Here is a 23,728-nt window from a genome sequence, read left to right on the forward strand (position 1 = left end):
CCTCTCACAATGTTGACTTTTCCCAGATGTCTGGTCATCTCCTGAGTCCCTCATCTTTACATACACAACAGTTTTTGTCCTGCTTCTTTCTTTAATCATCTCCTGCCTCTGGTGACAATGAATCTAGCGAAGCAGGCTCCAGTTCTGGGTGAGGTGTCTCGGTAGCTTGTGCCCTGGTGGGCCCTTGTAAGTTTACCGACTCTCAACTTCCAGGACCCACGTGCTCTGCTTTAGCCCACAGCAAGTGTTACTGCTGCTTGCTGATGGCAGCTCCTCTCTGAGCACTCTGGTCCTTTCTGTTCCTCACATCCTTTAGCACATGATTTTAATTTCTGATAAAACCAGGTCAAAGGAGAATTTGAAGAACACATATATGTAGATAACCAGAAATATTAAAATCAATTTGCTAATAGATGCAAAATGGGATAACACCCTGTGGGACAATAAAATGGAATGTCTGGAGCCATCTTTTGCATAGGGAAGAAATCAATTACATCTCTATCAGAAAAATTACTTTGCATTGCTCTCAGTTTCCTACAAGTTAACTCTAACCCTAAGTCAACAGAAAATCAGCCAAAGGTGCACACCCCTATAGGACCAGAAAATCCCCAGCATCCACTAGACAATGGCTAGAACTCCAATGACAGAACACCCAGGATCTTCTTTGCCCATTTCCAAGTCTTGGACAATTTTTTATAGCACTAGAAAATTTATGTACACAAAATAAATTATTAAAGTAAGAAGGACATAAAATATATATATACACTAATTATAATTACACAATGATCCAAGTACAAATGTTGACAGGTAATTTGGAATGATATAAAATATAATGTAGGGTTAATTGGCTTTCCCTAAACTTGTTTAAATTATAATTAAAATATTAATGAAAAACCGATAGAAGTCAAGATACACAGGAGAATCAGCCAAAATCATCAACCTCGTGAGTATGCTTCATGCAAGCCAAATAAGACACAGGGAAATTAAAGATCCTGGAATACACAGACACATTTAGGAAGGGCTTGTACGTTTGTAGAAATCATCTTGGAATCCTGAGAAGGAATTTCTGAACACTATATTGGAAAAGATCGTCTTTAAACAACCTTAAGGCCATGAGAGGCCAAAACAGCTACAAAGCTAAAGAGGAGAGGCCAAAAGAAAAGACTGCGCCCCACACTTGTCAACGAAATCAGAGCCAATTCAAGCAGAGACCACAAAGCCTCCCAGGTCTGGAAAAAAGAACAAAGAATGCCCCCAAATTAACAAATAACTGAATTCCAGACAAAGGGCCAGTAAAGCTAACAGGTGGAGAGATAGAGGAATCAGATACATCAGTTCAAGATGACAGATTAATAATCATATACATTTTTTACCACAGAAAACAGGAAAAATATATAATAAATACATAATCAATCAATCAATTGCACTGTCCCTAGCAGCTGCAACAATACCTAGAATACAATAAGTAGTCAATAGGAATTAACTGAATGAATTAATTATGGTAGAAGACAAGAGTTCCATCAGCAGAGTAGCAATGTTGAGAAATCCCTAAATGACAGAAAGTACTTGGGATCAAATCTATGGAGAAATGTCCAGGGGAAATTATAGACTAAAAAAAAATTAAAAGAAAATAAGAAAAGTAAGAAAAGAGCAGTGATTCCAGGCACTACAAGCTGTAAAAAGTCCAGAAAGATGTGTAATTATACATAAGAATTTTTTAATATTAAAAAATAATAGGTAAGAGTAATATTACTGTATACATTTCTTTAGAATAACTGAATAACAGAGAAAAGTTTACTTAGATTCACTCTTTTTAATCACTTCACAAAATTAACTATAGATAGATTAAAATATTAGATCTTCGTAAAAACTCACAGAAGAAGTAGCTAGAATAGAATAGACTACATTATCATCCTTGGCTCTGAAGGCATAAAAACACTTTCAGAACTAAACCAGTATCAAATTAGTAAGAAAGAGTGTTAGATTAAAATGGAAAAAAGCTTGGATAAAATGTAATCAAGTCTTGTTTAGGCCTGCTTATATGTTTGTTGTCAAGTCCTCAGTTTTCTCACACAATTAAGTTAAAGACAATTAAATAGCCTATTTCATAAATAGGACCAGCTCAAAAATTTATACATATGATGAATCTTAATTACATTAAATCAACTTTCTAAAACCAACATTAATTATATGTTTATTGAAACCACTTAAAATTAAAATTTATTTAATTATACGTTATGTTAAAATGATATTATACATCAGGTTGAAATGATAAAATGATACATAATACTCTGAAAAACCCTTTATGCTAGTTTCTTGGTTTGGGGTCTCCCAACAATGCAGATAGTAATATCGAACCCCAGCTCCTGTGAGGTAGAGGCCTGTGGACTAACCCTCAGGGGAGACTTCTGCCCAGAGCTAAGGCTGACAGATGCTCCCCAACACTGTGTGTGTGGGTGGGTGGGGGGTGTAACAAGTTTGCCCTTTGGCTGAGGGCTTTCAGTGGAGCTTCAGTTCCAACTCCTAGCCTGAATGCATCCATGGTCCTGTACCACCTTGTAACTACCTCCCTGCCCTAACTAGGGCATCACTTACTCAGTTACCATTTAAGTTTTTTTTTTTTTTTTTTTTTTTTTTTTTTTTTTCTTTTTGCGGTATGCAGGCCTCTCACTGTTGTGGCCCCTCCCGCTGCGGAGCACAGGCTCCGGACGCGCAGGCCCAGCGGCCATGGCTCACGGGCCCAGCCGCTCCGCGGCATATGGGATCCCCCCAGACCGGGGCACGAACCCGTATCCCCTGCATCGGCAGGCGGACTCTCAACCACTTGCGCCACCAGGGAGGCCCTACCATTTAAGTTTTGTTGTGCCTGTTCGGTCTTGGTCCTTGGAGATTTTATGGAGGTGAGTTACAGATATAGCATTATGTAGAAAACAGTGCTAGAAGGCAGTGTGGAGGTTACTTTGTGTGGGAATGAAACTGGAAGCAGAAAACACAGATGGACAGTGGTTTAAATAATCCAAGTAAGAAATGATGAAGCCTGAACTAAGGTAATAACAGAAAGAGAAGAGAAATCTTATTCAGAATACTTAAAGTATATTTGTCATACAATGCAATAAGCTCTTATCACAACATAAGGTACTTCATTAAATATCTTTTAAAAAAATCAGAAATATCATTTAATTCTAGGCATTTAAGAAGGAAGCACCTAGAGGGGTGGGATAGGGAGGGTGGGTGGGAGACGCAAGAGGGAGGAGATATGGGGATATATGTATATGTATAGCTGATTCACTTTGTTATAACACAGAAACTAACACACCATTGTAAAGCAATTATACTCCAATAAAGATGTTAAAAAAAAGAAGGAAGCAAAAAATCATTGAGATCAGGTAAGTTTTTCTGATATTTCAAAAAGGATTTTAAAAAAATTTTAAGCCCTTCACAGGTCTGTTTAAAAACAGACTGCTTATAAAACTTAATACTTATTAATTAATGTGTAAAGAGAAACATTAATATCAAGTAATCCCAAATAAAATATGAAAGTATAAAAGTATTTAAATCCAGGGCTTCCCTGGGGGCACAGTGGTTGGGAGTCCGCCTGCCAATGCAGGGGACACGGGTTCGTGCCCCGGTCTGGGAGGATCCTATATGCCGCGGAGTGGCTGGGCCCGTGAGCCATGGCCGCTGAGCCTGTGCGTCCGGAGCCTGTGCTCCGCAACGGGAGAGGCCACAACAGTGAGAGGCCTGCGTACCGCAAAAAAAAAAAAAAAAAAAAAAAAATTCTTCTTTGTGTTCCAAGAAAGTTAATAGGAAACGTTTCCTTTAAATTGACCATTTCACTATATTTAATTCTTTTTCTACTGTTCAGGTGTCCTTATTTTTTGTTTTTGCCTGCTCACCTTATTTTTAATAAAAGAACATACATTTTATGTATTTTTTAACAGTTCAATTGATTTAAAAGTCAATCACTCTAGAACAGTTAAGAAGTTGTCTGTCTAGATGAGAATTTCCTTTCCTTAACAGAAAGTGTGCAAACCAATAAATTTTTAAGTAGTATAACTATTAATGACTTAAGTTTAAAGAAAAGTACATAATATACTGCAACCTAAAATATTACCTAATGTCAAAACTATCAAACAATCCTATTGCCTTTGATATGTCTAAATACACAACTTTTATTTCTGGTACAAATGGGCCAAATAAATGTGTTGTAAAGTAATATATCAAGTTCCAGCTATATATTGGCATACATTTCATAGAGATCAGAAGGTTAACACTGTGACATGCTGAATAAATGATTTTACAGACAAATAAATATGAGTTTAAATGCCAAATAAATAGAAGACTTTAACAATCCAAATTCTAGCCTCTTGGGTGAGCTCTTGTCCTACAGGTCTGTGGGTATGTATCATAATTGTGTAAGAAGCTCTCTAGTCAGCATTAAATCTGACATTTAATTTTACTTTCAAATAAAGTTCATTCCAACCAAGGGTAGGTAGTTTTCAACTCCCCCAAAAAAAGTTTTAGAAAGGAGACTCTAATTGATAACAATGGCTATTCCTATGAAATTGTTTTATGAATATTCAAGTATTAGAGCCAGTTTAATTAAAAGTATAATTACTTTAAAATGTGAACCTGGTGATTTTATATTTCCTCCCTACCAAAACTTCTCATTTAACAAATTATGAGACATTAGTTGGTAATTTAATCATCATATAAAATAAAGTTTGAAATTCAGCTACCTATTAAATACCTTCTTTTTATGACCTATACTGTTACAAGAGAAAACCATTTATATTTCAAATGGTAAATAAACAAAGCTATGTTGACGCCACTCTAATTTCTTACATCGTTTTGCTACCACATATAAAGTTATACCACACAAATCTTCTTGATTTCATTATCAACTTGCTCATAGTTGGTACATTTAAGTCCTTAATAATAACTGCCACTTCTACTGTGTCTTGGTGCTTTACAAACAGATTTGGTGAAGTAACCCGAGGACGAGGTAAGGACTGCAGCCCATTTTCCAGAAGGAGACACTAAGAACCATGCCTGGACTTCCAGGTCGGTAAAAGAAGAGTCAGGATTTAAGTCCAGGTCTTCTGAAAGCCAGCGCTTATAGTTTTGCCACTATACAAAACACTTTACGCAAATAAAGAGACAATCTAGCCTTACAGTAGAAATCTCTCCTTCTTTGATAGATGGAGAGAGAGTATCATACCATCACCAAGTATGCAGGAACCGAGCAATGTGCTATTTACCAATAACTGACACTGTTACTGAAGTTATAATTTAGTCGTCTCCAACATGCAGCTGTACTGAGAAGAGTGACAAAATTAACGTCATTTCATTAACTAAATGATTTTTAACTCAAAATCCTTATGAACTCAAATAATTTTTAAATGAAATAAATGTACCTGTCTCTTCAAAATAATACTTTTCTGTGTCTTTCTCTGACATCCTATATGTCAAGCTTCAATGTCTGAAGTGCTCAGTTTATATATTATAACCACGCCTTTTACAGTAGAGTCACAATTCCAACAGGAACCTTGCATGTAACAACACTACCAGAATCAAATGTTTTGAAAATAATCATTCTTATCTATATTGTTCCTATGGAAAAAATTAGTCCTCACAATTGGAAGAGGGTACAGGAATTCTGTTAATAAATTACTGATTTTTTTTTCTTGAAGGTGTTGGAAAATCAAATTAACACATAACAATAGTTAGTGAGATATGACTTCATTTTCTGTAATAAACACCAAGATCAAAACGAGACCCAAGGTAAATTTCCTTGAAAGGTTCCCAGCAGGAGTTTCCCTTTTTGTATGTGATTTCCTCTCACCCACAAAAACCATGCAAATATGCGCATGTGCCACTAACACTAAGCAGCACTTCCTTAATCACTCATTTCCAACAATTTATGGATGATCAGTGGCAAAAACGAGCAAAAATAATGAAAGAATGCAATGAAAGCTCACTGAGACTGAGCTGGACTTCCTACTCATTTCTGTGTCTCTTTAAGATGGAAGCCTGATACAAATTAGCCACTGGGGGGAAAAAGTCATCTGGTCATAAAATACAGTACAAGGTCACTTTTATGTAAGTTTGCCAAAAGGGACATAAACCAGGACAATTTCAAACTGTGACACAGGATAGAAACATATTAGAACGATGTCTGTTCCCCCTCTATTGTGCTGTCACGGTGCTCAGCTTTATAGGCCTTCCAAGTACCGCACCCAGCTCTTGGCTTCCACCTGGCCAGTCTAATTAATTAAGAAAGGAAGTCACCTCAGATTTTGTACTTTTTGCTTTTATTATCAAGCACTTCGTTTGAAGTTCTAGGAGTTAACCTCTTAATCCTACAGACCGTGTGCTATGTTCTGGACATCTGGGGGTGTCTGGATGGCTTAGGTAATTGGTCAGGATGTTGCTGTCACTTATGTTAAATGTTATACCATGACTTCAAACCAAAGATAGGCATTAATGTGAGGCACAATATGAAGTTGCTCCCAGAAACATCTTTGGTTCATGAAATAATCTGTCATTGAAGGGTTTTTTTTTTTACTTTCATAAAGTTGCTGAATCTTTTCCTCATGACATTTTTTTCCTTATGACATTTTAATTCAAAGTAAGATGTTAAGATACAATATGAAACAAACACATTCCTAACTCCCATTTAAACCCCAGCCAGAGGTTAGACCGGTTCATTATGCAATCGAAAAACACCTTCTGGCATCACCCCAAATAATCTAGAGGTCCCTCTGAGGCAGAGTGGGGAGAGAGACTCACACAGTGGACCTGAGTGTAACAGAACAGGAGCGCTGTCAGCCCCAAGACTCTCATACTTTGGTGTATGACTAAGCAACCGAGATAAAAACTGTGGAGAAAACATGTCTACCACAAAACAAAAACAAAACCCACCAGACGCAACCTCTTCACCAGAGTTGAAACATAAGCTGTAAACTTGGGGTCAGCTTCAAACACACATGAATATATGTAATGCTTGCTACAATATATACGGGTGACAGCCTATAATATAAATAATCTAGATTAAATAAAAATTTAACTGCTAACAGAATTCCAAGATAAAAGGTACCTTCTTACAAAAAAAAAAAAAAAGAAAGAAAGAAAAAGAAAAAACCTTGCTTTATCAAGACCACTTACATTCTCCTACCCTTGAGAACTGTAAAGAATGGGAATAGCTAGGAGATGGTCCCAATAAAAAAGAAACATACGCCATGGTAAGGAGAGAGAAGAAAGGCGATTCAAGGCCCTTAAAAGGACATGGTCAGCCCCCCAGGCCTAAAATGTCCTGTTTGAATTAACATAGTGGTTTAATTAAAAACTAAGTAGAGAATTCTGCTTAATTTGATTTTCAATTCAAGCTCTGCATCCGCCATGGCCAGTGGCCAATTTCCGCATCTCGGCACAATATGCAAGGGGCTGCTTTAAAATCGATTGCCCAGGGGAATCAATGGGAGTTTGGTGGGACCATATGCCATTTAGGGGCTCCACCAGATTTCAACACAGTAAAACAACACCAGGAAGTGGCCAAAGGAAAAGAAAAGAAATTTAACTTAACCATATTACAAGTTTGTCCTTACTCAAATTATTGTGCTGAAATCTACCAATTAGAAGTGTTTTCTAAGCTCTCCTCAATGTTGCCTTGGAAGTAGATATGTCAAATGTAACCAATGAGCAAAGGGTTTTAAAGGGATACACACGAATATATACATGCTTGCCAGCCAGCTGTGTCAAAAATGTCAGCGACCAACCACCCCCTTCCATCAGAGCAGCAGAGTTCCTGACTGCGATACAACCTATAGCACTGTGGAAAGCTCTACAGATCTCACCAAACACTGTTCAGAACCTGTGCAAGTAAATACTAGATGATCTTATATAACAGAAAGGCATAATACTGCAAGGCTCAAACATATACCTAACACATTTAGACTTAAATATACAATGCTAATAATAACCCTTGCAAATTCCATGTAACTGAAAAAGGTGAATATTGTAAAATAACATGCCATGATTACCCTGATTTTAAAGCTCTCTAAACGTTTCTAATAGGGTCTACATGCACCTTCTCTTTCTCTTTTTTTAAATTTTATTGAAGTATACTTGATTTACAATGTTGTGTTCATTTCTGCTGTACAGCAAAGTGACTCAGTTATACATACATATTCTTTTTCATATTCTTTTCCATCATGGTTTATCCCAGGATATTGACTATAGTTCCCTGTAGATACACCTTCTCTTTAGGCAGTTTTGATTCTGCTTCAGTATGCCATTTCAAAATGGGAAAAATAATTTGGAATCTTAAAACCGCCTAAGATAATAATACATGAATAATTAAGAGCTGACTCTATTTAGCTGCTTTCTAATGATCTAACCATATAACACTGATGTTTCCTAGAATACTTATCAGTCAAATGCATGAAGCTCTAGGATAGTGACAATAATACCTAACATTTACTGAGCTAAATCCTGGGCTAAATGCTTTACATGAATAATCACCTCTCATTTAACCCTCCAAATGAAACAGTACGGTAACTATCATTACTATACCCATTTTACAGAAAGAAAACCTGAGGTTTAGATGATGTAACTAGCCCAGGCAGTCTGACACTAAAGACAAATTTTCTCACCTTAGTACCTGCAGTCTCTCTTCCATTGGCCCCTCCCTCAGCATACTAATAGGAGAATTATTCTACCTCTTCTCCTCCAAGCCACAACCCCATCTCCCTCCTTCCTTTAACAGCATTAAAGACAAAACACTTTAATTTGGTTTCTGCAACTCCCATTCATCCCCAAGCTACCAGATTCTAAGAAACGGTAACCATCCTGAGCTCTGCCTTCTCCCCCTCTTTTTAAATCCTTCACTGTGGGGACTTCCCTGGCGGTCCAGTGGTTAAGACTCTCCACTCCCAATGCAGGGGGCCCGGGTTCGATCCCTGGTCAGGGAACTAGATCCCACATGCCGCAACTAAGACCCGGCAGAGCCAAATAAATAAATATATTTTTTAAAAATCCTTCGCCGTGTTTGGGAATTAACTGGATTGGTCACGTCGAGTGCACCCTACAATCACACAACACATCAGTCCCCTCTGAGACCATGAAATGTAGCTGGTGACCTTGAGGAATTCTGAGGAGGCTGACATAGTCAGAGATGTGCTTAGAAAAGGCATTCTTCTAATCATGTATAAAGAGACTATAAGTAAACAGTTTAGAGGAAAGAACTGCTGTACAATTGTAGGTGCAAAATATTTTTACTTACCTTCTATACCCCTCCTCAAGCTGATTCTCCCCTTTGACCTTAGTCTACAAGGGGCAACAGGAGAACAGTAAATCACTGGGTTCTTGTGTCTGTTGTTTTTAATTCTAGGAAAGGTGCTAACTCTGCTCCAACAGATTCAGCCAAGTCCCTTTTCTAGTTGGTTAGTTCACAGGAAGGGAGGGAAATAATATGGAGACAAAGGGGTGTGTCCATATTGCACACTGCTTTTTAAAATAATGTATCTAACTAGTAACTAGATTTTTATGAAAAGCATAAACTAGGTAGCACACCTTTAATACCAAACATGAAACTATATTTAACACTGAGCTTTACCAGTTGCTTTTGTACTTGATGAGATTACACAGGAGACACAGCTAGGGAGAGGGGGGCACTGTGCATGTTTAAAGCAAACATCAACATGGCAATTTTAGTGACGTATGTTGAAACGCTCTGTTTAACAGAGCCAGGTGCATGACTGATTAAGTATGGTGACATCTCTACCAAACAGTGTCTCGCATTGTGTGGTGCATGTACTCCTTTCCCGAGTGACATATGTTGAAATTCTGACGCGTATTTATCTCTAAATATGCTTAAATAAAACAGGAGATGCAAAACTTCTTTTCAAAAATCCTCTGCCAACTCCGTTTTCTACAGCATAAAACCCAAACAATGTGGCACAGGACTCAGGCCTCCAGGATCTGATCCTGACAAGGGCTCTCTCACCATTCTCCATTCTCCAGCTAAGCATCAGCCAGCCACTCCCTCAATTCAGGCAGAACCCAGGCCTTTGCTCAAGCCTCGAATGCTCACCTGCAAGGCTCAGCTCAAGTGCAGGCTAACCCCTCCCTGAAGCTTCCCCAATTCTCCAGGCAAATCAAGACCTCCCCTCACAGCCGCTCGTTGTATAAAAGTTCATCCACCACATGCTACTTGTTTTCATCTCTGAGGTCATCCTCTCTTAATCCCTTGAAGGCAAGAACCCTGTCTTTTCACTTCTGTACCCAGCAAGCTCCTTCAACAGCACAGTAATTACCACTTAGTAAGTGCCTAGTAAAACTCTGTCAAATGTATGACTATCCATCAAAAGCCTCCAAAATTCCACAGAAATTGCTTTCTCAAGCATCTCTGATGACCTTGTTTCTTCTCCATGCTCTTCCTTTTCAACCCCACTCTGATGTCATGTTTTACATTCCACTCTCCTGAGCTCTGTCTGGGCTTCCAGGCCACACCCTCCTTGTTCTCCTACTATCTGACGTCCCCACGCAAAGCCCTACCTTGCCCCTTCCTCTGCCCCCGCGCTGTGGTCCTCTCCTCCTCCCTCCTCGTCGGTGCCTGGCCTGTCACCTACCTGGCTGGCTGTAACTGTGCACTCCACAGTGCCGACCGGTGAAGAACGTGCACACTCCGGGGAGGTTAGAAGCAAGCCCTGGGTTTTAGTCCTAGTTTTGCAATGGTACATATGTGGTTCTTAGACAATTTAATAACATTATCTTTGGATCTCAGTTTCCTCCTTATAAAAGGAGGGTTTGAACTAAATCCCTTTCAGCAGCAAAACTTCCTATCATTTTTCAAGAAATTATCAACAAAGAGTTTTTTAAACTGAAACTATGCAAGTCTTTCCCATTACGTGGATGACTTAAATAATTTACATACGTCATTATAAAAAACAAACCTAATATATAAAAGCCAGTTTTCTCAATGTAGGTTTGACCGCCATACCGAACCATCCATTCTGATCTCAGTACATTCACTAAATATGAAACCAACCATCTATCACAATATGAATATGAATAACCATAACTAAAAATTAGAAAGGTGCAATGTGTCTATAAACTGTAACACTAGAACTCATTTTGTCAAGTTTAAAAGTCACCCCAAAAGTACTAACTACTGAAATCTTCGCCTTATATTCCAAGCTTTTATAGAAAACAGCTCCACAAGCTATAAACGGAAATGCTGTTCCCTTCACTTTAAAACGCTCTATTCGGGCTTCCCTGATGGCGCAGTGGTTGAGAGTCCGCCTGCCGATGCAGGGGACACAGGTTCGTGCCCCGGTCCGGGAGGATCCCACATGCCGCGGAGCAGCTGGGCCCGTGAGCCATGGCCGCTGAGCCTGCGCGTCCGGAGCCTGTGCTCCACAACGGGAGAGGCCACAACAGTGAGAGGCCCGCGTACCGCAAAAAACAAAACAAACAAAAAAAAACGCTCTATTCAAGGACAGAGGGAGTTACTGCCATTGACAAGGTCTGGATTTGCAGACTGTCCTGTTCTGCCCACTTCTCACGCTCCCACATTCACCTAATATCAGTAAGTCAGGGGATCCTGGGAATAAGAACGGAATAATAGCTGTTGTATCAGGTTTATTCACTCTACAAAAGAACACTCCACCAACTTTGCACATAGTATAAAATCATTCAAAGGTGAAAAGATGACTTCCTCCCTGTAGACAGGTAAAATAATTCAATATGTAACATTGTTACCACTATTGTAAAAACATTATTAATATTAATAAGACATTATTAATTAAACTTCTTACATTCCAGTAAAATGGTTGCTTAAGCCTACCTTTTTCTAGTTCAACATGAATGATATTTATTTCTTCATTTAAGAAATTTAATTCTAGGGCCTCCCTGGTGGCGCAAGTGGTTGAGAGTCCGCCTGCCGATGCAGGGGATACGGGTTCGTGCCCCGGTCTGGGAGGATCCCATATGCCGCGGAGCGGCTGGGCCCGTGAGCCATGGCCGCTGAGCCTGCGCGTCCGGAGCCTGCGCGTCCGGAGCCTGTGCTCCGCAACGGGGGAGGCCACAACAGTGAGAGGCCCGCATACCGCAAAAAAAAAAAAAAAAAAAAAAAAAGAAATTTAATTCTAAAACATGATTTACTTACCCTTTTCAGGCCAGCAAAACCTTCTGATTCCAGAAAGAAAAAGGCAAAGGGCATCAACACAAATAAACAAAGATTGGAAAAGAGAGAAGCAAGGTTCCACAAACCTGTGAGAAGGATAACAATACAAGAAAGATGAGTTTAGATACTGAGAATCTTTTCAAAGACAATTACTGTACTAAACTGTAATATCAGTCAAAGCTCTGTACTTTCTAATAGTAAAAATAAACATAAACTTGAATAGAGAGGCCTAACAAATTACCTAAACTTAGAAATCAGAAAAATAATTACATATTTCTATAAAATTTTTATAACTTTGTAACTTGTACCTATTGGGAAAGGCCAATACAGAAACTAATAATTTTTCCTCATGCTCTAAAATAAATTCACTAAACATATGACATATGCAGAAATCCAAAGACACAGCCTCTTCAGACATATTGGCACCTGAATATTTAAATTAGAGCCAGTAGCATTTATCGAGCACTTAATAAATGCCAGATACTCTACTAAACATTTTACATGAATAATCTTGTTTAATTTAAGGCTCATAAAAACCCGAAATGCAATAATTAGCATTTATTGAGCCCTTATGTGCCAAGTACTATTCTAAGTGATTTACAGATATTATACAAACTCATTTACTCTTCACAGCAATCCCCCAAAATGACAGAGGCTGCTTATATAAAACCTGCCACGGCTGCAGAGCCTGCAAGTAGCTGCATTAATTCCTGGGATTTTTAAAAACCACTACATCATAGAAGTTTTAGTAAGCAACTGCAAGTGGTAAAGAAAATGTAAGAGGGGCAAGCAAGCTCACATCACCTTTTCCCTTTCTGGCACATTCTGCACTCATAAAATCACAATAAAAAGCAACTTAGATGATAATAAAACTAGATTTTTAAAAATACATAACTTCAGGTATGTCACTGGGATAATATTTGGACCAACATCTCACTTTTTATAGGTAAAACACTCAACTTTAAAACTGATGGCTACAATCTTCATTAAAATTTATAAAATCAAGAATCAAAGATAAAAATTATGCTAAATATAAATTCAATGTACTACATACAATTATGATCCAATGCTTCTGAAAACAGGCAACTCATGTTCTTTCGACACCCTTACTTACAAGGTACTGTTCCATGCACTGGAGATGTAGTAACAACAGAACACAAACCTCTGCCCTCACAGAGCTTCCTTTCCAGACACATGGAGACTACACACTGAGCTCTCAGGGAACCAAGGAAACTAGTTCTCAACTGCCTTGGTTACAAATTAACATATGTGTTTCATAACTACCCTAAATCCTTTTTGGAAAAGCATGGAATACAAACAAAAAGAATGAATGCAGCACTTATACAGGTTACCTAGAGAGATGTACTTCCTTTAGTAAATAAGGTGATGTAATTAAAAATCAATTTACAGTTTCTTATTCAAAAATCTAGGTATTTAAATTGAATGAATTTTACGATATATATTTATCTCAGCAGGAAATAAAATGTTTTACAAAATATTTTCAAAAACAATGTTTCACATCTCCCAGATGTGAAATTTGTACTTTTAAAAATAAAAAACGGGGCCTCCCGGGTGGTGCAGTGGTTGAGAGTCTGCCTGCCAATGCAGGGGACACGGGTTCGTGCCCCGGTCTGGGAGGATCCCACATGCCACAGAGCAGCTGGGCCTGTGAGCCATGGCCGCTGGGCCTGCGCATCCGGAGCCTGTGCTCCACAATGGGAGAGGCCACAGCGGTGAAAGGCCTGTGAAGGGAAGAAAGAAAGGGAAGAAAGGGAAGAAAGGGAAGAAAGGGAAGAAAGGGGGGGGGAGGGAGGGGGAGGGGGGAGGGGGGAGGGGGGAGGGGGGAGGGGGGAGGGAGGGAGGGAGGGAAGGGGGAGGGAGGGAGGGAGGGGAGGGGAGGGGGAGGGAGGGAGGGAGGGGAGGGGAGGGGGAGGGAGGGAGGGAGGGGAGGGGAGGGGGAGGGAGGGAGGGAGGGGAGGGGAGGGGGAGAAAGAGAGAGGGAGAGAGGGAGGGAGGGAGGGAAGGAAGGAAGGAAGGAAGGAAGGAAGGAAGTTGGGCTTCCCTGGTGGCGCAGCGGTTGAGAGTCCGCCTGCTGATGCAGGGGACACGGGTTCGTGCCCCGGTCTGGGAGGATCCCACAGGCCGTGGAGCGGCTAGGCCCGTGAGCCATGGCCGTTGAGCCTGCGCGTCCGGAGCCTGTGCTCCGCAACGGGAGAGGCCACAACAGTGAGAGGCCTGCGTACCGCAAAAAAAATAATAAAATAAAAATAAAAAATGTTCTAAAATACTTTTCCACTTTTCAGGCTCTTAAGAAAAAGATGCTAAACATCTTAACCCTTTTCTTCATTCAAAGGGGTTATAATTACAGCCAATTGTTGTATCGTGTTAATAACCAGGAAGAACACACCGGATGGTGGCCAAATGCACACACGGGACTTTCACACAGACCTGGGTTCGAGCCCCCTCTGCACTTCCATGTGACAACACTTCTAAGCCCCAGGTTCTTCATCTATACAATGAGGCTGAGGATCATGTCTGTAGGTGGTGCTGAGAATTCAGTGAAATAATACATGAACAACCATCATCACGCCTGTCACAAAATAAGCACTTAATGACTTTTTGCTTTTAATAACAGTAACATCTCCAGAGGCTACCAACACACAGTACTAATTAGCCCCTGTACCAAAGTACCATACTTTCTGAGAACCCATGTTCACTTTGCAGAAAATCACGACATATATAAATAGTAAAAATATTAGTTTCTAAAAAATTTGTTGAGTTACAATTGACATAAACTACACACAAATTGTACAATTTCATAAAATGTGGCAGTTATGTCACCATAAGCAAGATAATATATCCATCACCCCCAAGTTTCCTAACACCATTTTATAACCAGTGTCTCCTGCCACTCCCTATCCCACCCATTCTCCATCAGCCAGATTCTACACTTTATAAAAGACTGTATTTTCTAAAATTTTCTATAAATGGTAAGTGTAGTATGTACTCCTGTTTTTGTCTGGCTTCTGTCACCTAGCACAATTCTTCTGAGATTTTTCAACACTGTGGCAGTATCAGTAGTCTACCCCTTTGTATCAGATTGAATCCAGTTACTACACTGCATCCATCCATAGGCAAACTGCTATCTGAGTTGTGGCTCTCACAACTAAAGCTGTTATAAACACTCACATATGAGTCTTCATATGGACACAGGCTTTCATGTCTTTGGGGTAAATATGTGGGCATGCAATGTCTGGGTCATATAGTAGGTGTACATTTAACATTTTAAGAAACTGCCAAAATGTTTTCCAAAGTGGGTGTATAATTTCACATTCCTACCAGCAGGATTCAAATCTCATCCACATGTTGACAAGAAGTGGTATGGGCAGTCTTTTCCGTTTCAGCCATTCTAATAAGTGCACAGTGGTATCTCATTACTGCTTTAATTTGCATTTCCCCAATGAATAATGACGTGAACATCTTCTCATGAACTTATCTGCCATCCATTTACACCTTCTTTGCTAAAATGTCTCTTCAAGTCTGTTGCCCACTGTTTCATTGGGTTGTCTGTTTACTTACTGAGTATACTTTATATACTCTGAATACAAGTGTTTTATCAGGCATATGATTTACAGATATTTTCTCCTACTTTGTGAATTGTTTTTTCATCCTCTTAACAGTATCTTTCAAAGAACAAAATTTCTTAATGTTGACGAAGTCCAATTTATCAATGTTTTCTTTACGGATCATGCTTTAGCTATCTTACCCAAGAAATTATGGTCTAGTCCAGTGTCAAAGACTTTCTCCTATATTACCTTTTTACAAGTGTTACAGTTTTAGGATTTACATTTAGATCTACGATTCTTTCAAATTACTTTCTGTATATGGAGCCAGATATGGATTTAAGTTCATTTTTTACCTACGATTATCCAACTGCTCCAGTACCATTTGTTGAAAATAGCCTTTTCCTCCAAATAGCCTTTGCACCTTTGTTAAAAATAAATTTACAATACGTTTGGATGTATTCCTGGACTCTCTATTCTATTGAGTTGCTCTATCTATCTTCCTGCTAATGCATACAGCACAGTATCAATTACTATGGCCTTAAAATAATCTTTGAGTTGGGTAGTCAGTCCTCCAATTTTGTTCTCTTTCTAAGTTGTTTTGGCTAATATAAGTCATTTGAATTCCTATCTGAAATCTTAGATCAGCTTTTCAATTTCTACGAAAAAAATCATCCTGGTATTTTGACTAAGATTGTGTTGAATCTATAGATCAATTTGGGGAGAACTAACATCTTTACAGTACTGTCTTCTAATCTATGAACACAGCACTTCTCTCCATTTATTACAGTATGCTTTAATTTTCCTCAGCAGTGTTTCCTAGTTTACAGTATACAGGTCTCGCACATCCCTAAGCATTTCATATTTTTGATTCTACTGTATATAAACGGCACTGGTTTTTAAATCAATTTCCAGTTATCCATTGCTAGCATACAGAAATGCAATGGAGTTTTATATATTGATCTTGTATCTTTGCAACCTTAAAAAATTCACTTATTAGTTCTAATAGCTTTCCTATAATAGATTCCATCAGAATTTCTATATAGCCATATAATCTGTTAACAGAGACAGTTTTACTTTTTCCTTTCCAATCTCAATGTCCTTTATTCTTTAAAAATCACCAGAACCATGTTGAATAGAAGTGATAAGAGGGGATCTCAGGAAAAAAAAGCATTCAGCCTTTCACTATTAAGTATGATGTTACCTGTAGGGTTTTCATAGATGCTCTTTATTAAGATGAGGGAACTCCCTTTCATGCCTAATTTGCTGAGAGATTTTATCAGGAATGGACATTGAATTTTGTCCTATGCTTTTTCTGTGTATATTATGATGACCATATGAATTTTCTTTTTTAGTATGTGCATATGGTAAATTAAATTCATTGATTTTGTCAAAAGTCATGATGTATTACCCTTTTTATTTATTGTTATATTTGATTTGCTAAAATTTTGTTTAAAATTTATGCATCTATATTCATGAGGGATATTCTTCTCTAGTTTTCACGTACGTCTGTCTGGTTTTGGTATCAGGGTAATGCTGGCCTCAGAGTTAGGAAGTATTCCCTCATTTTCAATTTTCTTAAAAAGTTTGTGTAGAATTGGCATTATTTCTTCCTTAAATATTTGGGAGGACTGAAAATGAATTCTTCTTAGCCTAGAGTTTTGTGAGAATGTTTGCAACATTTCCACAATGTCTGAGAGGGTTTCAGTAGTTTTTGCCTTTCAAGGAATTTTTCCATTTCTCTACGTTCTTGAATTTATTGGCATGAAGGTGTTCATAATATGCACTAATTATGCTTTTAACAGCTGTAGAATCTATAGTGATATCACATCTCTCATTCCTGATATTGATAACTGGTATCTTTTTTTTTTCTGATCAATCTGGCTAAAGCCTTATCAATATTATTGATCCTCTCATTGATTTTCTCTACATTTTCTGTTTTTTATTTTGTTCCTTTCTCCTCCCATCTTTTTTATTTCCCATCCTCTTACTCTGGGATTCATTTGCTCTCCTTTTTCTAGTTTCTTATGGTGGAAGCTGTAGGAATTAATTTAAGACCTTTTTTTCTTTTCTAAAACAGGTATCTTTGTGCTATAAATTTTGGAATGTTTCATTTTCATTTTCATTGAGTTCAAAGTACTTTCAAATTTCCCTTTTGATTTCTTCTCTGACCTAAGAGTTATTGTGAAGTATGTTATTTAGATACCAAATACTTGAGGGATTTTCTAGATATGCTGCTGTCATGATTTCCCATTTAACTTCACTGTTGTTAGAGAGCATATAATATATGACTTAAAATACTGAGACTTGTTTCATGGCACAGAATATGGTTTTCTTGGTAAATGTTCCCAGAGTACTTGAAAAGAATGTGTCTTTCACTATTGTTGGGCTGAGTGTTCCATAAATACAAATTAGGCCAAGTTAGTTAAGTGTTAAAAATCCTTAATTTTTTCCTGGCTACTTGTTCTATCACTTATTGAAAAGGGGATAGTGATGTGTCTGAATTGTGATTTTGATTATTAATCATTTCATTTCTGTAAGTTTTTGCTTCATGTATTTAATAGGTATTTAATAAATAGGTATTTTTTAGGTAGATAGGTAGATAATAGGGAACATTTATTCCTATATTCTTTTGATGAATGAACCCCTTCATCATTATGAAATTACCTTCTTTATGCCTGATAACATTCCTTACCCTTTTCTGATAATAACATACCTATACCATCTTCCTTTTCATTAGAATTAGTATAGTAAATCTTTTTGCTATTGCTGTTAACCTATGTGTGTGTTTACATTTAAAGTGAGTTTCTTATAGGGAGCATATACTTGGCTTTCTTTTTTATTCAATCTGATAATCTCTGCCTTTAAATTGGAATGTTTAGACCACTGATGTTTATTGATATGATCAGGCTTCAGTATATCAATTTGCTCTTTGTCTTCTACTTGCCCCACTGTTCTGTCTTCTCTTTGCCTTCTTTTTCCGCGACCCTTTGGATTAACTATTGTTATGACTCCATTCTATTTCTTTTGTTTGCTTACTGACTCTATCTCCTCTTTCAGCTACTCTAGGGTTGTTTGGGGTTTATCATATACACCTTTAACTCATCATAATCTGCCTTCAAGAGGTACTACAACGGCTTCCCTGGTGGCGCAGTGGTTGAGAGTCCGCCTGCTGATGCAGGGGACACAGGTTCATGCCCCGGTCCGCGAAGATCCCACATGCCGCGGAGCAGCTGGGCCCGTGAGCCATGGCCGCTGAGCCTGCGCGTCCGGAGCCTGTGCTCCGCAACGGGAGAGGCCACAACAGTGAGAGGCCCGTGTACCACAAAAAAAAAAAAAAAAAAAAAAAAAAGAGGTACTACAATACTTCACGTACAGCCTAAGAACCTTACAACAGTCTATTGCCATTTCTTTCCTCCTGCCCTTGCATTATTGTTGTCATGCACTTTTACTTGCACGTTATAAAACTCACAATTTACTGTTACTATTTTTTATTTAAAGAGCCAATTCTCTTTTAATAAGATTTATATGATATAGAAATACTCTTTTATATTTATCCTCAAATTCCCCACTTCTAGTGATCTTCATTCTGTTTTACAGATCCAGATTTCTATCTTCTACCAATTTGCCTCTGCCTAAAGGATGTCCCCTATTTTTGGTAGTATAGGTCTGTGGTGATGAACTTTCACCTTTCGTATATCTGACACTGTCTTTATTTTGACTTTGTTTTGGAAAAATATTTTCACTGGCTATAGAACTAGGTTGATGGGGCTTTCTTTTTTTGGTACTTTAAAGATGTTGCTACCCTGCCATCTGGGTTGCATTTTTTTCCCACAAGAAATATGCTGGAATTCGCATCATTGCTCCCCTGTACTTTATGTCTTTTTCTCTGAATGCTTTTAAGATTTCTCCGTATCACTGGTTTTGACCAATCTGATGATGTATCTTGGCAGGTCTCCTGTAACTAGGGCTAGTTGAGCCTCTTGGATAAGAGGGTTTACAGTTTTCATCTAATCTTGAAATCTTTCTGCCATCCGTTTTTCAAATATTTCTCTTAACCCTCTGTCTTTTAGGAACATCAATTATATCACTGATGCCCTGGTCAGTTTTTCAGTCATTTTTTTGTTTCTTTTTTAGACGGTTTTCTGTTGCTATGTCTCAGAGTTCACTAATCTCTTCTGCAAAAATATCTAATTTGCTTTTATCCCATCCAATATATTTTCATGTCAGATATTACAGGTTTCATCTCTAGAAGTTTATTTGGTTCTTTTTTTACATCTTTTATGTCTCAATATATTCAGTTATGTTCAGTCTTTCCTCCAGCTTCTGGAACATATGAAATATTTACAAGAAATGTTTCAATGCTCTTGTCTACTAATTCTGAATCTGCGTCAACTGTAAGTTTTGACTGATTTTTCTCTTCATTATGGGTTGTATTTTCCTGCTTTGTACTCAGCTGAAGTCTCATGGTAGGCAGAGTGAACCCCCAAGGGTATCCATGCCTTAATCCCTGGAATTGTTATACAGTATATTAGTGAATATGTTACAAGGTATATTAGTTTTCTGGGCTTCTGTAACCAAGTACCACAAACTGGATGCCTTCAAACAACAGAAATTTATTCTCTCACAGTTGTGGAGGCTAGAAGTCCAAAATCAAGGTGCCAGCAGGACCATACTCCTTCTGGAGGTTCTAAGGAAGAATCCTTCCTTAGAGGTGGCTGCCTGTAACATTTGGCATTCCTGGGTTTGTCGATTCATCACTCCAATCTCTGCCTTTGTCTTCACATTCCTCCCCTGTGTATGTCTCTGTTTTATCTTCTTATAAGGATACTAGTTATCGGACTAGGGCCCACCCTAATCCATTATGACCTTATTTTACTAATTATATCAGCAAAGATATTATTTCCAAATAAGGTTACGTTCTGAGGTTCTAAATGGACACGAATTTGGAGAAAACACTTTTCAACCCAATATACATGGCAAAAAAGGATGTTGCAGATATAATTAAGGCTATGGACCTTAATAAAGAGAGAGGGGGAAACGATCTTGGATTAGCCAGGTGGGTACAACCTAACCAAAGGAGCCCTTAAAAGCAGAGAATTTTCTCTAAGAGGAGTCAGAGATGCAGCAGAAGGGTAAGACAGGGAGGAACTTGACACAACTTTGCTGGAGGGGGCATCACATGGAAAACCTGAGAAAAGAGGCAGACAGCCTATAGGGCAAAGATTGGCACCTGACTAACAGCTAGCAAGGAAATGGGGGCCTCAGTCTTACAACCACAAAGAACCAAATTGAGCCAACAACCTGAATGAACTTTGAAGCAAATTCTTCCCCAGAGCCTCCAATAAAGAAAACAAATCTGTGAAAACCTTAATTTCAGCCCATGAGATCCTAAGCTGAGGGTCTTTTGTTTGTTTGCCAAAAAGAGAACATCAGTTTCATAAGATTTTACTAAGGGAAATGTTTAAACTGAGAATATGACAGCCCATTAATTCTACCCATCTGTGTAAAACAAAATGCTTAGTTGAGCTTCTGACCAGTTTGTAAGACACTTAAACAGAACTAACACTTCTACATTTGTTTATATTTTTGTGTACATGTACACCCAAGCCTTACGATACCAAAACATCTTTCAAATACAGAAAGGTTTTAACAAATCCAACTTCAATAAAATATTGAATGTATTCTGTGTACTTAGTGCACAACAAGGGATTCACACTGTGAAGATGCGGCAGCAGATGTCTAAGTGGGGGGCACTTTATGTCTGACCAGCCTGGGTTTGCAACTATCAGTTATACGTGACCTGGAAAAGGGACTTCAACTCTGTCATCCTGTTTCCTCATGTATAAAATGGGCTATAACGTAACTCATAGATCACGTGTGAACAGAAGAGAAATAACATACCAAAATGTTAAATTAATGTCAGTGCCTCTCCCCGCCCTGTCTCAACATAATGCAAATGGTCCAAAACCCTGTAAAATTCCAATGCACATCAGCAATCAGACCAGATAGACAAAAAAGTGATATGAGTTACAGCTAAAATTAGGTCTCAGCCCTTTCCTTAAAGAATGATTCTCATTAATTACACCAAAAAAAAGTACATAACAACAATCTGTATACTTATATGACATGAAAAATATATGAGAACAACAATGACAAAAAATAGGCACAGAAAATAAATTGCAAAGAAATAAACCAAATTATTAACAGTGTAATGTAGTGGAATTATGGATGATTTTTTCTTCCCACTGGCCTACATATTCTAAGTTTTCTATAAGGAGCACATAAAGACACAAATTTAAACTCCTCTGTGAAACTCAAAATCCTTCACCTCACTTTGTCATATAACTTCCCCACAAAATGCCTAAGAAAAGGCAGAGAACAGCAAAGCTTAATTGAGGTGGAGATGCTAGCTGGGCCCCTCATCAGCCACAGATCTCAGCCTATTTATTTTCTAGCATCACTAAGCACAATTCATATTCTAGCCTCTGCAAAATCACAAATTATCGCGTGGCAGGGGCTTCAAAGATTGCTCTCAAATATTTGCAACCATTAATATAAACCCTTGAATGCTTCATTATAATTTTATAATTGGAGGAAAAAAATTTACTTAGGTTTTGTAATTTGAAACAATCAATTATCATCCATGGTAAAAAACAGACTTTATTATTGTTATCGAGCTCTAAATATACATACTTCCAGAATTTACCTTTCTAATCATATGTGTCCCTTTCATGTAGTGAAAAATACAAATTCAAATTCTTCTCTGGAAATCAAAAGTTAAAAAACAGAAGTCTGCCTTATAGGCAAAAGATCACATATCAGTAAACATATCTATTCTGACTAACCAACCTACTTAAAGTGAAGATAGTTATGAAAATTTATATAAAGAAATCTTTATCAACAGATATTATCAAGCAGCAATCTGCTGAACAAGTGAAGAAAATGATCAGGATGATCACAAAGATTCTGAATAACAACTCATTTAAGTTTGCAATGAAATTAGATACCTTCTTTTATATACTGAACTTTATATATAATACATACAATTAAAAAATTTTTTTTGATTTTCCCCACTTTCCTTTTTCCAGGAGATTCAACATTACTGCTGATGGTCTTATCAACCACAATTGCAAAAAGAGATATAACCTCCACCATATTTACTTTTGCAAGAAAAATTCACTTAACACAAAGAATTTAAGAGTTAACATACTGGGCCTCCCTGGTGGCGCAGTGGTTGAGAGTCCGCCTGCCGATGCAGGGGATACGGGTTCGTGCCCCGGTCTGGGAGGATCCCATATGCCGCGGAGCGGCTGGGCCCGTGAGCCATGGCCGCTGGGCCTGCGCGTCCGGAGCCTGTGCTCCGCAACGGGAGAGGCCACAACAGTGAGAGAGTTAACATACTACGTAACAATATAATCATCTATGTAAATAACTAACTTTTTTTCAGTCTAAATAATTCAATGCAAAAAATTAAGTTTTATTAGCCAGAATATGTGTGAAAGCTTCAGACTCAGCTTATGCTCATTTAATTATCAAATTTGCAACGTATAAGAAAGTTAAAGTTACTATGAGAAGAACATTTAATATATAGAAAAATAATAAAGCTACTGTACACTCCTAAGTTGCCATTTTATTCTTGGAAACTGTGTAAAACTTAGTAAGTTTCCAGCATTTTGCAAACATACATCAGACATACACACATAAATATCCCTTAAGAATATTCTACAATTTTGATAAAACATTCCAAAATTAAAAATTAGAGCTAATACACATAAATACATACTACCACTTTTATTGTATTATATATTATTATATATTAATTTGTAAAATAAAAAGAAATGTTAGCTAAATTTCTCTACTTCAGAAAGCTAAAATTATGTGCTCTCCAACATGGTAGTAGAACCCTAAAAATTCAGAAACCTTGTAGTTTATCTAAATCAGTTTCAACGACAATCTTTTTGAAAGATATTCAATG

General features: G+C 37.9%; 1 protein-coding gene across 4 annotated transcripts in view; it reads right to left on the minus strand.

Moving 5' to 3' along the window:
• The window catches only part of LMBR1 (limb development membrane protein 1), a 143,433-nt gene that overhangs the window by 78,759 nt on the left and 40,946 nt on the right, over positions 1–23,728 (minus strand). For 3 of the 4 annotated variants that reach the window (XM_060107561.1, XM_060107560.1, XM_060107562.1), the window contains exon 5: positions 12,170–12,273. The exons of the other annotated variant lie outside the window; for it this stretch is intronic. In XM_060107561.1, coding sequence (XP_059963544.1) covers positions 12,170–12,273 — 104 coding nt within the window. The remainder of the gene's footprint in view (positions 1–12,169; positions 12,274–23,728) is intronic. 4 annotated transcript variants of the gene reach the window in all.

This window comes from Mesoplodon densirostris, chromosome 9 (genome assembly GCF_025265405.1).
Source record: "Mesoplodon densirostris isolate mMesDen1 chromosome 9, mMesDen1 primary haplotype, whole genome shotgun sequence".
In the NCBI taxonomy this organism is placed as follows: Eukaryota; Metazoa; Chordata; class Mammalia; order Artiodactyla; family Ziphiidae; genus Mesoplodon; species Mesoplodon densirostris.